Source organism: Salmo salar, chromosome 01 (assembly GCF_965601325.2).
Source record: "Salmo salar chromosome 01, fSalSal1, whole genome shotgun sequence".
NCBI lineage: Eukaryota > Metazoa > Chordata > Actinopteri > Salmoniformes > Salmonidae > Salmo > Salmo salar.
The window spans coordinates 82,706,081-82,724,272 of NC_138291.1; the positions used below are offsets into that span (position 1 = coordinate 82,706,081).

Consider the following 18,192-nt stretch of genomic DNA (forward strand, 5'->3'; position numbering starts at 1 on the left):
GGCAGGACCAAATCGGAAAGATAGGTAGGAGCAAGCCCATGTAATGCTTTGTAGGTTAGCAGTAAAACCTTGAAATCAGCCCTTGCCTTAACAGGAAGCCAGTGTAGGGAGGCTAGCACTGGAGTAATATGATCAAATTTTTTGGTTCTAGTCAGGATTCTAGCAGCCGTATTTAGCACTAACTGAAGTTTATTTAGTGCTTTATCCGGGTAGCCGGAAAGTAGAGCATTGCAGTAGTCCAGCCTAGAAGTAACAAAAGCATGGATTAATTTTTCTGCGTCATTTTTGGACAGAAAATTTCTGATTTTTGCAATGTTACGTGGATGGAAAAAAGCTGTCCTTGAAACAGTCTTGATATGTTCTTCAAAAGAGAGATCAGGGTCCAGAGTAACGCCGAGGTCCTTCACAGTTTTATTTGAGACGACTGTACAACCATCCAGATTAATTGTCAGATTCAACAGAAGATCTCTTTGTTTCTTGGGACCTAGAACAAGCATCTCTGTTTTGTCCGAGTTTAAAAGTAGAAAGTTTGCAGCCATCCACTTCTTTATGTCTGAAACACAGGCTTCTAGCGAGGGCAATTTTGGGGCTTCACCATGTTTCATTGAAATGTACAGCTGTGTGTCGTCCGCATAGCAGTGAAATTTAACATTATGTTTTCGAATGACATCCCCAAGAGGTAAAATATATAGTGAAAACAATAGTGGTCCTAAAACGGAACCTTGAGGAACACCGAAATTTACAATTGATTTGTCAGGACAAACCATTCACAGAGACAAACTGATATCTTTCCGACAGATAAGATCTAAACCAGGCCAGAACTTGTCCATGTAGACCAATTTGGGTTTCCAATCTCTCCAAAAGAATGTGGTGATCGATGGTATCAAAAGCGGCACTAAGATCTAGGAGCACGAGGACAGATGCAGAGCCTCGGTCTGACGTCATTAAAAGGTCATTTACCACCTTCACAAGTGCAGTCTCAGTGCTATGATGGGGTCTAAAACCAGACTGAAGCGTTTCGTATACATTGTTTGTCTTCAGGAAGGCAGTCAGTTGCTGTGCAACAGCTTTTTCTAAAATTTTGGAGAGGAATGGAAGATTCGATATAGGCCGATAGTTTTTTATAATTTCTGGATCAAGATTCGGCTTTTTCAAGAGAGGCTTTATTACTGCCACTTTTAGTGAGCTTGGTACACATCCGGTGGATAGAGAGCCGTTTATTATGTTCAACATAGGAGGGCCAAGCACAGGAAGCAGCTCTTTCAGTAGTTTAGTTGGAATAGGGTCCAGTATGCAGCTTGAGGGTTTGGAGGCCATGATTATTTTCATCATTGCGTCAAGAGATATAGTACTAAAACACTTTAGTATCTCCCTTGATCCTAGGTCCTGGCAGAGTTGTGCAGACTCAGGACAATGGAGCTTTGGAGGAATACCCAGATTTAAAGAGGAGTCTGTAATTTGCTTTCTAATGATCATGATCTTTTCCTCAAAGAAGTTCATAAATGTATTACTGCTGAAGTGAAAGCCATCCTCCATTTGCGAAGGCTGCTTTTTAGTTACCTTTGCGACAGTATCAAAAAGAAATTTCGGATTGTTCTTATTTTCCTCAATTAAGTTGGAAAAATAGGATGATCGAGCAGCAGTGAGGGCTCTTCGATACTGCACGGTACTGTCTTTCCAAGCTAGTCGGAAGACTTCCAGTTTGGTGTGGCGCCATTTCCGTTCCAATTTTCTGGAAGCTTGCTTCAGAGCTCGTGTATTTTCTGTATACCAGGGAGCTAGTTTCTTATGACAGATGTTTTTAGGGGTGCAACTGCATCTAGGGTATTGCGCAAGGTTAAATTGAGTTCCTCGGTTAGGTGGTTAACTGATTTTTGTCCTCTGACGTCCTTGGGTAGGCAGAGGCAGTCTGGAAGGGCATCAAGGAATCTTTGGGTTGTCTGAGAATTTATAGCACGACTTTTAATGCTCCTTGGTTGGGGTCTGAGCAGATTATTTGTTGCAATTGCAAACGTAATAAAATGGTGGTCCGATAGTCCAGGATTATGAGGAAAAACATTTACATCCACAACATTTATTCCATGGGACAAAACTAGGTCCAGAGTATGACTGTGGCAGTGAGTAGGTCCAGAGACATGTTGGACAAAACCCACTGAGTCGATGATGGCTCCGAAAGCCTTTTGGAGTGGGTCTGTGGACTTTTCCATGTGAATGTTAAAGTCACCAAAAATTAGAATATTATCTGCTATGACTACAAGATCCGATAGGAATTCAGGGAACTCAGTGAGGAACACTGCATATGGCCCAGGAGGCCTATAAACAGTAGCTATAAAAAGTGAGTGAGTAGGCTGCATAGATTTCATGACTAGAAGCTCAAAAGACGAAAACGTCGTTGTTTTTTTTTTTTGTAAATTGAAATTTGCTATCGTAAATGTTAGCAACACCTCCGCCTTTGCCGGATGCACGGGGGGTATGGTCACTAATGTAACCAGGGGGTGAGGCCTCATTTAACACAGTAAATTCATCAGGCTTAAGCCATGTTTCAGTCAGGCCAATCACATCAAGATTATTATCAGTGATTAGTTCATTGACTATAACTGCCTTGGAAGTGAGGGATCTAACATTAAGTAACCCAATTTTGAGATGTGAGGTATCACAATCTCTTTCAATAATGGCAGGAATGGAGGAGGTCTTTATACTAGTGAGATTGCTAAAGCGAACACCGCCATTTTTAATTTTGCCCAACCTAGATCGAGGCACAGACACGGTCTCAATGGGGAAAGCTGAGCTGACTACGCTGACTGTGCTAGTGGCAGACTCCACTAAGCTGGCAGGCTGGCTAACAGCCTGCTGCCTGGCCTGCACCCTATTTCATTGTGGAGCTAGAGGAGTTAGAGCCCTGTCTATGTTCGTAGATAAGATGAGAGCACCCCTCCGGAAAACAGTTTTCAACCAGCGATTGAGTTGTGAGACTCTGCTGTAGAGCTCATCACTCCCCCTAACTGGGAGGGGGCCAGAGACAATTAATCGATGCCGACACATCTTTCTAGCTGATTTACACGCTGAAGCTATGTTGCGCTTGGTGACCTCTGACTGTTTCATCCTAACATCGTTGGTGCCGACGTGGATAACAATATCTCTATACTCTCTACACTCGCCAGTTTTAGCTTTAGCCAGCACCGTCTTTAGATTAGCCTTAACGTCGGTAGCCCTGCCCCCTGGTAAACGGTGTATGATCGCTGGATGATTAGTTTTAAGTCTAATACTGCGGGTAATGGAGTCGCCAATGACTAGGGTTTTCAATTTGTCAGAGCTAATGGTGGGAGCCGTCGGCGTCTCAGACCCCACAACGGGAGGAGTAGAGACCAGAGAAGTCTCGGCCTCCGACTCGCTTAATGGGGAGAACCGGTTGAAAGTTTCTGTCGGCTGAATAAGCGACACCGGTTGAGCATTCCTACAGCGTTTCCCTCCAGAAGCCATGAGAAAGATGTCCGGCTGCGGGGACCGTGCGAGGGGGTTTATACTAACGTTACTATCTGTACTTACTGGTGGCACAGACGCTGTTTCATCCTTTCCTACACTGAAATTACCCTTGCCTAACGATCGCGTCTGAAGCTGGGCTTACAGCACAGCTATCCTTGCCGTAAGGCGATCGTTCTCCTGTATATTATAAGTACAACGACTGCAATTAGAAGGCATCATGTTAATGTTACTTAGCTTCGGCTGTTTGAAGTCCTGACGAACCATGTCCAGATAAAACCTCCGGGGTGAAAAAGTTGAATGAAAAAAAGTTGAGTGAGGGGAAAAAGTAAAAATATACGCTAATGAAAAAGTAAAAAACCGTCAGGTATCAAAGTAAGATCGGCAACAAAAACGCACAGCAGCGTAAACAAGTCTGCAAGTTGTGACCGGAAACAGATGGAAATCATCCCCCGTTTGGCGAAGTTGGCTGTCTTTGTTAGGAAGAAATAGTATTCACACAGTTCGCAACGAGCCAGGCGGCCCAAACTGCTGCATATACCCTGACTCTGTTGCAGAGGTGACACATTTTCCCTAGTTAAAAGAAATTCATGTTAGCAGGCAATATTAACTAAATATGCAGGTTTAAAAATCTATACTTGTGTATTGATTTTAAGAAAGACATTGACGTTTATGGTTAGGTACAAGTTGGCGCAACGACAGTCCATTTTCGTGAATGCACACCGCATCGATTATATGCAACGCAGGACAGACTAGATAAACTAGTAATATCATCAACCATGTGTAGTTAACTAGTGATTATGATTGATTGATTGTTTTTTATAAGATAAGTTTAATGCTAGCTAGCAACCTTGGCTTCTTACTGCATTCGCGTAACAGGCAGGCTCCTCGTGGAGTGCAATGTAAAGCAGGTGGTTAGAGCGTTGGACTAGTTAACCGTAAGGTTGCAAGATTGAATCCCTGAGCTGACAAGGTAAAAATCTGTCGTTCTGCCCCTGAACAAGGCAGTTAACCCACCGTTCCTAGGCCGTCATTGAAAATAAGAATGTGTTCTTAACTGACTTGCCTAGTTAAAAAATATTTGTACATTTTTATTGTATTTTTTTTATTTAAAAAAAATCGGCAAATCGGTTGCCAAAAATACCGATTACCGATTTGTCATGAAAACGTGAAATCGGCCCTATTTAATCGGCCATTCCGATTAATCGGTCGACCTCTACTCTCAACTGCGTTTATTTTCAACGAACTTAACGTGTAAATATTTGTATGAACATAAGATTCAACAACTGAGACATAAACAAACAAGTTCCACAGACATGTAACTAACAGAAATTGAATAATGTGTCCCTGATCAAAGGGGGGGGGGGGGGTCAAAATCAAAAGTAAGTCAGTATCTGGTGTGGCCACCAGCTGCATTAAGTACTGCAGTTTATCTCCTCCTCATGGACTGCATGCGATTTGCCAGTTGTTGTTGTGAGATGCTACCCCACTCTTCCACCAAGGCATCTGCAAGCCATGGCAGAACACTGACATTCCTGTCTTGCAGGAAATCACGCACAGAACGAGCAGTATGGCTGGTGGCATTGTCATGCTGGAGGGTCATGTCAGGATGAGCCTGCAGGAAGGGTACCACATGAGGGAGGAGGAGGTCTTCCCTGTAACGCACAACTTTGAGATTGCCTGCAATGACAACAAGCTCAGTCCAATGATGCTGTGACACACCACCCCAGACCATGACGGACCCTCCCGCTCCAGAGTACAGGCCTCGGTGTAACGCTCATTCCTTCGACGATAAATGCAAATCCGACCATCACCCCTGGTGAGACAAAACCATGACTCGTAGGTGAGGAGCACTTTTTGCCATTCCTGTCTGGTCCAGCGACGATGGGTTTATGCCCATAGGCGACGTTGTTGCCGGTGATGTCTGGTGAGGACCTGCCTTACAACAGGCCTACAAGCCCTCAGTCCAGCCTCTCTCAGCCTATTGCGGACAATCTGAGCACTGATGGAGCGATTGTGTGTTCCTGGTGTAACTCGGGCAGTTGTTGCCATCCTGTACCTGTCCCGCAGGTGTGATGTTCGGATGTACCGATCCTGTGCAGGTCTTACACGTGGTCTGCCACTGTGAGGATGATCAGCTGTCCATCCTGTCTCCCTGTAGCGCTGTCTTAGGCGTCTCACAGTACAGACATTGCAATTTATTGCCCTGGCCACATCTGCAGTCCTCATGCCTCCTTGCAGCATGCCTAAGGCATGTTCACGCAGATGAGCAGGGACCCTGGGCATCTTTCTTTTGGTGTTTTTCAGAGTCAGTAGAAAGGCCTCTTTAGTGTGCTAAGTTGTCATAACTGTGACCTTAATTGCCTACCGTCTGTAAGCTGTTAGTGTCTTAACGTCCGTTCCACAGGTGCATGTTCATTAATTGTTTATGGTTCATTGAACAAGCATGGGAAACTGTTTAAACCCTTTACAATGAAGATCTGTGAAGTTATTTGGATTTTTACTAATTATCTTTGAAAGACCGGGTCCTGAAAAAGGGACGTTTTCATTTTTTGCTGAGTTTATAAAAATGATGTTTCTTTGCAGGATCTATGTCCTGACTTTCAAGAATGGCTGAATTGTTTAGATTTTCTGGTTGGCTGGATGCAAGTTTCACCTTTTTTAGTTATTTCAGATCTACAGGAGTACAAATTTCACCATGGCCCGTGGCAATATGTTGGCACATGAGAATTATTCAAATCTGGCAAATATTTGTTCATTCTTGCATTCTATCCATGTTGGCTTTCACGGACTACCTGAGACATGAAACAGATTGGTGGGAGGGCATACAGGCTATCGCCAATGTATTAATGCGCAATTGGCCTAAAATGGGTAATGTAAACACTTCAACTTCTTCATTTCTATTTGACACTGTAGGTTTTTGTGGAGAAGTAAACATTTTTAGGTGTGACGTCATTACCTCCATCTGTTTTTATCAACAGAAGTTTCTAAAATGGAAATGCACCGCAACAGGCAACTGTCACATCTGTTTTCTATGCAAACTGTCTAAATGTCTACAAAAAGTTAATAGAATCATGGCTACTGTTTCACTTTTGAAATTTGATCACGCCCCTGTAAAGATAATGTTGTGAACATTGGAAACAATTTTCTGATATAGGTGAAATCAAGCAACAATATTATTTTCATGGATATATCCAATTACATTTCTATAGAAAAGCTATGAAAACAGAGGAACACTGAGCCTTTGCTGCCCTTCCAGCTGTATATTGTTGCTTAAGTTGGGTAAGTGAGATTAGTTACTCAGCCTGCATAGGAACCATTTTTTTAAAGCATAGCAACCAATGTTTTTGCACAGATTAAAGTATTTTGGTTTTTGTCCTCAAATGGAAGGATTAAAGCTGCTATTTGTAACTTTTTGGGCTTCTTGACGAAATTCACATATGTATATATGTATGTGTGTGTTATAGCTCTGTCATTCTCAATGAAAGCAAGTCTAAGAAGTGGTAGATCTGTTCTATGTGTGGTATTTCTATGCTTCCCGTTTTAAATTTAGTTTTGTCTGACTTTCAGTTTTGTACACCAGCTTCAAACAGCTGAAAATATATTATTTTTGGTTATTGAATAGGTACTGTACAACACAGCGGTTTAGATGATACAATGATTCTCTACACTATACATTGCATGTTTTGTCACAAACTGAAATTAGGCAAACTAGGAAATGGAGGAGCGATTTATAGTATGAATTTACTTATCAAACATGCAGAAAGCATTACAGGCATCAAGAGCAAATGTAAATGAAGTGAAAGTGCCGCTTTTGATTGGACAGTGAGTTTGAGGCATTGTTCTTGATCTGTTTCACATTGAGGCTCTAAGGATGCTCTTAGCCTAGGGCTAAGGTTCAGTGTGAACATGCCTGTTGTGTCTTTGCTCTCCTGCTGTGTGTCTTGGGCTGATTCTCTCTATAGTGGTGGTGGTGGTTGTAACTGGATTAAAGAGCTCACATTACCTTCAGGTGTCCATTTCAAACACCTTTCCAGAAACCATGCTGCTAAGAGATTTTAGATGGCTCTCGGTGCTTTCTTCTGCGTTTTGTGTACTGTGTGTAAACCAGCAAACTGTGTCTCCCCCACATTCAAAATCTTGTTTGTTTGACATCATTGCTGTTGAAATGACAGTCTGGGATATGAGATTTTCCAGGCCTCCACCCATTCTATTGTGAGTTCTAATAATTTCTCATTCAGTACTGAAGCTGTCATTTTGCCCATGTTGGTTTTTCTCAACAGTCAATGATTATGAAGCCATGTGTGAATCAATAAAACATTACATAATGACCTTCCATATTCATCCCAGGCAAACTGTCTCCATTTCATATATCCTGACTTTATGTTCTACAAGTATTCCTCAGCAGGGAGACACCCAACATGGTGGCCGATCAGGATGCAAAGGTTGCTCTGTTGGTAACAGAGAATCATTAACAGGTGACTAACAATAACACAGCTGTAATCTCTGGAACAACCCTCTTTATCAGGAAATGGGAGGAGGGACACTTCATTTTTATTAGGGCTCATGATGTTCTCCACTATTGCTTATATATCCTCCGGTCATAAAATGTCTCCAACTTTCCATTATCTGTTCTTTTGGTAAGACTGAAATGGGATTTATCATTATTACAGCATCCTCTAAGATGTCGCTAATAACCAGGGTGTTTTTGTTTCACAACGTTTTGTCCTCTATATCTGACTACCTGTCTTCCCTTGCTAATCCCATTTAATGTTTAGGCATATATATTTAAAGAATTCGGCAAACTTTGTTTGAGATTTAGAAATCTAATGGATGCCATATTGGCACCAAAAGGTCAAAGATGAACTGTATTGTAGTCTGGTTCTAAATGAGAATGTTTGCCATAGAGAGGGTTTGATTGGTGCCAACATGGAGGTTAGATTTCCAACCTCTCTCTGGCCCTGGTATTGCTGACCTCATTCCCATCCTGCTGCTACACAGTAGAATCTCCTATGTAGCTGTTAGCCTGTCTCCAGATGGATTAAATGCTTAACCCAGCGTGAAGGCCACTCCTGGATTAGCCCGTTATACTAAACATCAGTCAGTGCTCAGCTAGTCACTCCTGGAAGCCTTGTCACTCACGTGAGACAGAGTTTAACGTACATGCAGTACTGTATGTACACATGCACCCACACAGCTCTCGCACAACATCAAGTCACACACTGTTCAGCTTTTAATTCTTAAAAGTAACCTTTCATTTCAGATGAATTAAAAAACATAATCTTGTTTACAATGACAACCAGGAGTCAGTGAACTTCTCTTAGATACAATATTATCCTACTGTGTATACATATAGATGTACAGTGCTAATCAAATGGCTACCTGGACTATTTGCATTGAACCCCCCCCACTGCTGCTACTTGCGGTTTATTATCTATGCATGGTCACTTTGCCCCCATCTACAGTTGAAGTCGAAAGTTTACATACACTTAGGTTGAAGTCATTAAAACTCGTTTTTCAACCACTCCACACATTTCTTGTTAACAAACTATGGTTTTGGAAAGTCGGTTAGGACATCTACTTTGTGCATGACACAAGCAATTTTTCCAACAATTGTTTACAGACAGATTATTTCACTTATAATTCACTGCATCACAATTCCAGTGGGTCAGTTGACTGTTCCTTTAAAAGGCTTGGAAAATTCCAGGAAATGTCATGGCTTTATAAGCTTCTGATAGGCTAATTGACATCATTTGAGTCAATTGGAGGTGTACCTGTGGATGTATTTCAAGGCCTACATTCAAACTCAGTGCCTCTTTGCTTGACATCATGGGAAAATCAGAAGAAATCAACTACGACCTCAGAAAAATGGTAGATCTCCAAGTCTGGTTCATCCTAGAGATAAACGTACTTTGGTGCGAAAAGTGCAAATCGATTCCAGAACAACAGCAGGGGACCTTGTGAAGATGCTGGGGGAAACGGGTACAAAAGTACCTATATCCACAGTAAAAAGAGTCCTATATTGACATAACCTGAAAGGCCGCTCAGCAAGGAAGAAGCCACTGCTCCAAAACCGCCACAAAATAGCCAGACTACGGTTTGCAACTGCACATGGGGACAAAGATCGTACTTTTTGGAGAAATGTCCTCTGGTCTAATGAAACAAATTAGACCTGTTTGGCCATAATGACCATCGTTATGTTTGAAGGAAAAGGGGGGACGCTTGCAAGCTGAAGACTACCATCCCAACCGTGAAGCACGGGGTGGCAGCATCATGTTGTGGGGGTGCTTTGCTGCAGGAGGGACTGGTGCACTTCACAAAATAGATGGCATCATTAGATAGGAAAATTATGTGGATATATTGAAGCAACATCTCAAGACATCAGTCAGGAAGTTAAAGCTTGGTTGCAAAAGGGTCTTCCAAATGACAATGACCCCAAGCATACTTCCAAAGTTGTGGCAAAATGGCTTAAGGACAGCAAAGTCAAGGTATTGGAGTGGTCATCACAAAGCCCTGACCTCAATCCTGTAGAACATTTGTGGGCAGAACAGAAAAGGCGTGTGCAAGCAAGGAGGCCTACAAACCTGACTCAGTTACACCAGCTCTGTCAGGAGGAATGGGCCAAAATTCACCCAACTTATTGTGGGAAGCTTGTGGAAGGCTACCTGACACGTTTGACCCAAGTTAAACAATTTTAAGGCAATGCTACCAAATACTAATTGAGTGTATGTAAACTTCTGACCCACTGGGAATGTGATGAAAGAAATAAAAGCTGAAATAAATCATTCTCTCTACTATTATTCTGACATTTCACATTCTTAAAATAAAGTGGTGATCCTAACTGACCTAAAACAGGGAATTTTTACTAGGATTAAATGTCAGGAATTGTGAAACTGAGTTTAAATGTATTTGCCTAAGGTGTATGTAAACTTCTGACATTCAACCTTACATATTACCTTGACTAATCTGTACCCCCTGCCTCTTTTATTGTTACTTAAAAAAAAAAAAAACGTTTAGTTAATTTAGTAACTATTTTCTCAACTCTTTTCTTAACTGCATTGTTGGTTAAGGGCTTGTAAGTAAGCATTTCACGGTAAGGTGTTTTGGGCGTATGTGACAAATAACCTGTTGTGTTGGGCGTATGTGACAAATAAAATTAGATTTGATAGTATGTAGAAGCAAGTATATAGCTTGGAGCAACTATAGTATTCATTGAGTAAAACTGCACTATGCTTGCTTGGTCAGTAACTACTAACAGCAGTTGGTCCAATATTGTTAATGTCTATTTTCCTTGCTAGCCGTCTCTGTTCCACATTTCCACTAATAAAACACAGGGTGACATTTTCCTTTTCCCAGATCCCTCTCTGTGGCGTAAACCTGTCATGGAATGTTCCCTCTGTTCTTTAATACATTGAGAACACAAACTTTGCTTCTTGGTCTTTGGATGGTTGCTCAATGCTACAACACTGTCTCTGGATATTTGTCACACTAATGGTATTCTAACCTGATTTTAATATCTCCATTTCATGTCAACTGTTGCTTTATCATTTGGAGTTGTTGGGTGCTTATTTTTTATCTTTGCTAATCACAATCTATTTGTAGAGGAATACGCCTCTGAGTGGCGAGATGGGATCCGCCTCTGAGTGGCGAGATGGGATCCGCCTCTGAGTGGCGAGATGGGATCCGCCTCTGAGTGGCGAGATGGGATCCGCCTCTGAGTGGCGAGATGGGATCCGCCTCTGAGTGGCGAGATGGGATCCGCCTCTGAGTGGCGAGATCTGCTCTCTCCGTGTAACGAGATCTGCTCTCTCCGTGTAACAGCGTAGACGTGCTGAACTAGACATTCTCTCTCGCTCATCGATCTGTGTGCTTAACTCGATCTGTTTTCTCTGTCTGTCCGCAGGAATCGAAGGCAGAGCTGCGTCCTCGTCTGTGCTTGCTGAAGAAGGGTGCGACGGGCTATGGCTTCAACCTGCACAGTGAGAAGTCTAAACCAGGCCAGTACATCAGGGCTGTGGACGAGGACTCTCCTGCTGACAAGGCTGGCCTCAAACCCCAGGACAAGATATTACAGGTACGTCTTTACTGTACATGTTCCTTTACACACACACACACACACACACACACACAAAAGTGTGTGGACTCCAACACAAACAGCGAATCTGTACATGACGTTTTTATAAACCCAACTACTTAGCAGGAGTCCTCTTATCCCCATCTCTAGGCCAGATTAGGAATGCTGGGCGATACTCTTCTGGTACGGTCTGTCCACCCTTATAAACTTTACAAACATGATGTCTTTGTCTGATCTGTTGTACAGACAGTAGGCATTGATGTGATAATCAGACAGTTTAGGGGTGTGTGTTTTGCCTGACAGGTGGGAACGTGGCATGTGCTGGAGGAGGAATGTGTGTTGTAATCCCATTACATCAGTGGCAGTGGTCAAATCAAAATCTCATTTTATTGGTCACAAATTTTGCAGATGTTAAAACCGGTGCAGCGAAATGCTTATGTTTCTCACTCCAACAGTGCAGTAATACCACACAATACACAGAAATCCCCCCTCCCCCCAAAAATAAAAATGAAGAAATATAAGAATGAGCAATGTCATAGTCCGGAATATTTAATGTTGTGTATGGACCGTATATCAATAGAAAGGTGTGTGTGTGTACAGCAGTAGTTATCTAGGATGAGCTTTGACGAGAATACAGTATGTAAACATTATTAAAGTGACCAGTGTTCTATGTCTATAGGGCAGCACTTTCTAAGGTGCAGGTTTGAGTAACCGGAGGGTCACCAGCTAGTGACGGTGAATAAGTTCAGGGCAGGGTACTGGGCAGAGGCCGGCTAGTGGTGACTATTTAACAGTCTGATGGCCTGGAAATGGAAGCTGTTTTTTTCAGTCTCTCAGTAATGGCGATCAGTACCGGGATTAGGCAATGCACTACTGGGAAGTGTGTGTGAGGTAGAAATAGAGGGAAAGTAAGGGAGAGAGGGTTATACAAGGCCTGTGGTGTTTGTTTCCCTTCACACACTGTCTTTTGTCCTTGACCTTTTATTCTGTTTTTGGGGCTCTTGGTCCTCATGTTGTAGTACTACCAGTTAATTCAATAACAGTGTCTCTGACCTGCATTACGCTCCAGTTACACTGACTTCAAACGGTGTGTAACAAAGGTCAAGGCTTACATCTAATGCTTTATACTAACCAGGGACATGTTTGTGAGCTACCATTCTTAGGTATGGTAATATATACACACACACACACGGAGGAATGGGATCAGGGAGAGGGTGTATAATGGCTCTGTTGTTTGATCAAAGTGTGGGAGTCTGTGAGAGATTCCAGATGGTATTCCCACCTCTTGACTTTTCTCCCGCTGGAGTTCGACAGGCAGTCCTCCGTCTTGTGGCAGTGCTTAGTTCCTACAGCGAACCATTTAGTTCAGTTTAAACCTCCTTGGGAGGACTGGACTATGTGTTATAGTCCCTATCCACTACACCACCCACAGCATGGCTGCATTCACATCAAGTCTATTGTCTCACTGTTCTCTCTGTTATTGTTGTGGATGTACTGGACAGCTGTACTGTAATAACAACATTGTTTCCTCTTCTCTCCCCCACCCCTAGGTTAACAGTATGTCAGTAGTAGGGATGCAGCACAGTGAGGTGGTAGCAGCCATTAAGGCTGGGGGAGATGAGACCAGTCTACTGGTGGTGGATCATGAGGCAGAGGCTTTCTTCAACAGCTGCAACATCATTCCTACTGAGGCCCACCTCACAGGTACACACACATAAACACTATTCCATTGGAAAACAAGACAGACACACAGGCGGTGATACGCGGGGGCGGGCAGATGGACGGACGGACGGACGGACACGCAGGCAGGCAGGCAGGCAGATATATATACACAGACAGACTCGGACGCGTATGTACGCACACACACACAGGCACGCAGTGACAGACACAGAGATATATATATATATATATATGCTCGCACAGACAGAGCAGCCTTGTTGAAGTTAATGATTAAACTGAAGTTTGGGTGGAGGACTAGCTGGCTGGCATCAGAACTAGAACAAGCCAATAGCCTTCTCTTTAAAGATGAAGTCATTGCAACCGTGTCCACAGTGACAGCTGTGGTGTGGAGGAAGCAAAGGGCTCTAAATATCCGGGACAGAGGAGTCAAACCCTTTATTCAGATATCTAATTTCCACAGTATTTATTAGTCCGATTAGTCAACAATACCTCTGACCTCATACAGCACAGGCGTGAAGGGAGGACTGGGGTTCCAAATAAGGTGTTTATCTGCCGTTTGTGTCCCCATTCCTTATTAACAATGTCAACAAAACAAAATATTGTCCCACTGTTTCCTCTAGGACCTCTTCCTGAACCTGTGTCGGATGGAGAAGCAGAAGAGGAGGTGAGGAGGACTGTGTGTGGTGTGGAGGCAAATCCGCTCGCCTTGTCTGTCTCGCTCACTCTCTCTTTCCCAAACACTCACATATTTCAGAGCTTTAATTATTTAATTGGTAAATCAGAAACCTAAATAAGTCTTTGGCTAGATAAGATGGGTGTGTGATGTCAGTAGGATCATCCACTATAATCATTCCTCATTGAAAGCAGACGGGCTTAATGTAGGGACACTAATGGTACTCTATCCCCTAAAAAGGGCACTACTTTTGACCAGAGCCCATTTTGTCTCTGATTAAAAGCACACTATTACTTTATAGGTAATAGGGTGCCATTTGGGACAAAGCAGCCATGACACCTGGGAACAAGCATAGGGGATTGGTAGCGATGACATCGTGGCTGGCCCTGTCGCCATGGTAACTGTCAATCAGAGTGGTGGATATAGTGAGCCAGTGTGCTCTCTGCCCAGCCCTGAGGGAGCATGGGATTGCGAGCCTCTATAATTCCTGAAGCCTACTGGTAATTCTGTTAATGAGATGAGATGGACGAGAGCTAGTCAGATAATTAGCCATCTTGCTCACTCCCACTCACACTGACTCAGAGCTATAAAGCTGAGAGTAGAGAACAAAAGCACACAGCACATCTCAATGGTTCTGAGCAAGTGCTGGTAAAGTCAATATTCAGCAGCAAATAAGACTGCACACAGTGATCAGTGTTGTTGTCAGAACCAGTTGATTGAATCACAGGTTGCTGTGAGTAGGGCACTGCATGGTGAATCCTGACCCCTTGTGGCCGCTGGTGATTGGTGTGATTTCAATGTACTGGAATGTGTGTTTCATAGGTGTGTTTATCTGGTGTGTGTGATGCAGGTGAACTATAAGGTGTTTCTAATGTGTGTCCCTCTATCTCTACAGGTTGGGGTAAAGCCTAAGGTGTCCGTCAGTTCATCTACATCCAGCGCTTCCTCCACTGGCTCTCTACCAACAGCCACTGCCAGCACCCCTCCACCAGAGGTGTGTGTGTACGTGTGTGTGTGTGTGTGTGTGTACGTGTTTAACTATACTTGTAAGAGACCAGAAGTAAACAAACATTTAGCCAACTGGGGACATTTTGTTAGTCCCTACAAGGTAAAATTCTATTTGTAGGGGGTTTATGGTAAAGGTTAGAATTAATGTTAAGTTTAGGGTTAGGAGCTAGGTTTAGGGTTACAGTTAAGGAAAATAGGATTTTGAATGGGACTGAATCGTGTCCCCACAAGGGTAGTTATACAAGACTGTGTTATTTATTTTAATTTAACCTTTATTTAACTAGGCAAGTCAGTTAAGAACAAATTCTTATTTACAATGACGGCCTAGGAACAGTGGGTTAACTGCCTTGTTCAGGGGCAGAACAACAGATTTTTACCTTGTCAGCTCAGGGATTCGATCTAGCAACCTTTCGGTTACTGGCCCAACGCTCTAACCACTAGGCTACTGCTGCCCCCAGCGGTGAACATTTTTGTCAGTGGAATATCTAATGAGTAACTCTGTGTCTCTCTCTCTCTGTGGGTGGGTGTGTGTGTGTGTGTGTTTGCTTGCACGTACAAATCCAGGTGGTTCCGGCTAAGGAGTCTGATGCAGGCCTAGCCCTCAGCATGTCTCTAGCTCAGGCCAAGGAGAGGGCTCACCAGAAACGTTCAGCCAAGAAAGTCCCTGCCATGGACTGGCGCAAGAGGAATGAACTCTTCAGTAACCTATAAACCACATATTTCCTTCCTCCTTTTTGTCTCCCTTTTGCTCTCTCCAAACGTGCGCGCACACACACACACACGTGAAAGTGTTATTGGTTGTGATTTCATGATTTTCATCATGTGATAATTTAGGGGTTTTCCACCTTTTTTTTTTAAACACCACTCCTGAATAAGAAACAATGTAATTAACAATTAGAAGCTGGAAAAACAATGTACAGTTGACCTCTAGTAGAGTAAGATGATGACAAAATAAGAGATTATGGGATGCAGGGAAAATGATAAAGGAATAAACATTGCTAGAAAGTGTCAAGGTGTGTTGTCAGTCTTTTAATCTGCAATCTGGTTGGTTGATGGTCGCAATACTTCCTTATAAAATCATGAGCTAGCCAATAGCAAGCTGGAACTGATGGCGCTTTGTGGATGACTGATTCATCTTCAATCTTATTTACAGAGACTTTCATGCTTTAGTACTTCTGACAAGATGAACGACAGACAATCTGTTGAATTCTTAGCAATACAAGACCATTGTCTAAGCATTTATCACCTAAGTGGTCTACACATCTGTTTGGCAAATATTACTGAATTTGTTCAGGAATTGTATCGTTCTAATGCTGACCACTGGTTTACTTTGGTGTGATGTTTACTACCCTGTCTATTTGAAGATTTTGTCATGTCAATTCTTAGATGGGGAATTGAATACATTAAATTCTGTTCTAAATGTGACATGGTCATATGTGGTTGTAGATTTTTGAATCCAAAGTTAACCATTCTATCTTTGTGTAAAGTTGAAACATTCCTGACTTAACAACCTGTCCAAACCAGTGTTCAATCACACCCATTGTAAAATCCTAAATAGTTTATATTTGTATCATGATTCAACATTTTCAACGTTTTAAAGAATGACATGAAAATATAATTGTTCATGTTTCTTTCATTAGATTTGTACAGTGAATTATGTCTTAAACAAACTGAGGATTTCTTTCTTTTTCTGAATAGACTCTTGGTTGACACTGTGTCAGTTAGCTCTGGTCCAGGGCGCCACTAGGCGCTATAGTATAGACCAGGGATCAACTCCAACTCTGGTCCTGGAGAGCTACTGGGTGTGAAGGCTTTTGTACACTGGTAGAAGGGCTGAGTTGTATTGATGAGGATAACAGTTATAAATTTGGTATCAAACATGTCTTTTTGTCTGTTTTCTTTAACCCTTTTTGTGTGTCTCACCATGCGTTCTCTGTGGGATCTCAGAAAGGAAAACAACTGTTTTAGATTCTCCTTTTTAATGGTTTAAACAGTAAACTGATGATTAAGCAGGTGGGCGTGCATCACAAACACAGACCAATCAGCAAGTCAATAGCTAGTGCTCTAGAACAATGTTCTGACATTAGAATGAAGCCTAAAATAAAAAAGGGCACACTTTACAGTTCTTACAATTCCTGTTAGTAAAGCGTCGTTGTTGTTGTAGTTGTAGTTAAGGTTATGTACAGTAAAAGGTTTTAGGGCTCTATTCAATCCGTATCGCAGAAGTTCAGCAGTATAGCGTGATTGAAATGTAACGGCAATATTTCCACGTTAGTGCAGACTCCATTCACGGTAAACGCAGCATAGATAAGCTCAATCAGAAAGTAACTTTTTACATTTTTATCGCTTCAGCCCTAAGATTGAGTAATCATTCACCCAAATTACATAAATTAGCATTTATAGACAGTGGCCAGGTGAAGATGACTTTAATCATGGATTGTCTTACCTTGTCCATAGACTGTTTTACAGGGTAAGGAAACCAATATGTAATTTCTGTGTGTGTGTGTGTGTGTGCACACCTACACACAACTCTGGAAAAAATTCAGAGACCACTGCAAAAGGATTGTTTTTTTCCAGCAGGACAATGCTCCATGCCACACAGCCAGGTCAATCCAGGTGTGGATGGAGGACCACCAGATCAAGACCCTGTCAGGGCCAGCCCAATCTCCAGACCTGAACCCCATTGAAAACCTCTGGAATGTGATCAAGAGGAAGATGGATGGTCACAGGCCATCAAACAAAGCCGAGCTGCTTGAATCTCCAGACCTGCAAAAAAATTAAAGGGAACACTTAAACAACACATCCTAGATCTGAATGAAATAAATAATCTTATTAAATACTTTTTTCTTGACATAGTTGAATGTGCTGACAAAATCACACAAAAATAATCAATGGAAATCCAATTTATCAACCCATGGAGGTCTGGATTTGGAGTCACACTCAAAATTAAAGTGGAAAACCACACTACAGGCTGATCCAACTTTGATGTAATGACCTTAAAACAAGTCAAAATGAGGCTCAGTAGTGTGTGTGGCCTCCACGTGCCTGTATGACCTCCCTACAACGCCTGGGCATGCTCCTGATGAGGTGGCGGATGGTCTCCTGAGGGATCTCCTCCCAGACCTGGACTAAAGCATCCGCCAACTCCTGGACAGTCTGTGGTGCAACGTGGCGTTGATGGATGGACCGAGACATGATGTCCCAGATGTGCTCAATTGGATTCAGGTCTGGGGAACGGGCGGGCCAGTCCATAGCATCAATGCCTTCCTCTTGCAGG

The 18,192-nt window shown here is 42.6% G+C and overlaps 1 protein-coding gene across 1 annotated transcript in view; it reads left to right on the forward strand.

Moving 5' to 3' along the window:
* The window catches only part of slc9a3r1 (SLC9A3 regulator 1), a 46,229-nt gene extending 29,436 nt beyond the window's left edge, over positions 1 to 16,793 (forward strand). Inside the window, 5 exon segments of the mRNA NM_001141752.1 lie at positions 11,384 to 11,554; positions 13,105 to 13,258; positions 13,855 to 13,898; positions 14,803 to 14,901; positions 15,480 to 16,793. Of these exon segments, the coding sequence (NP_001135224.1) occupies positions 11,384 to 11,554; positions 13,105 to 13,258; positions 13,855 to 13,898; positions 14,803 to 14,901; positions 15,480 to 15,626 (615 nt within the window). The 3' untranslated portion in view covers positions 15,627 to 16,793.
* The last annotated feature ends 1,399 nt before the right edge of the window (positions 16,794 to 18,192 follow it).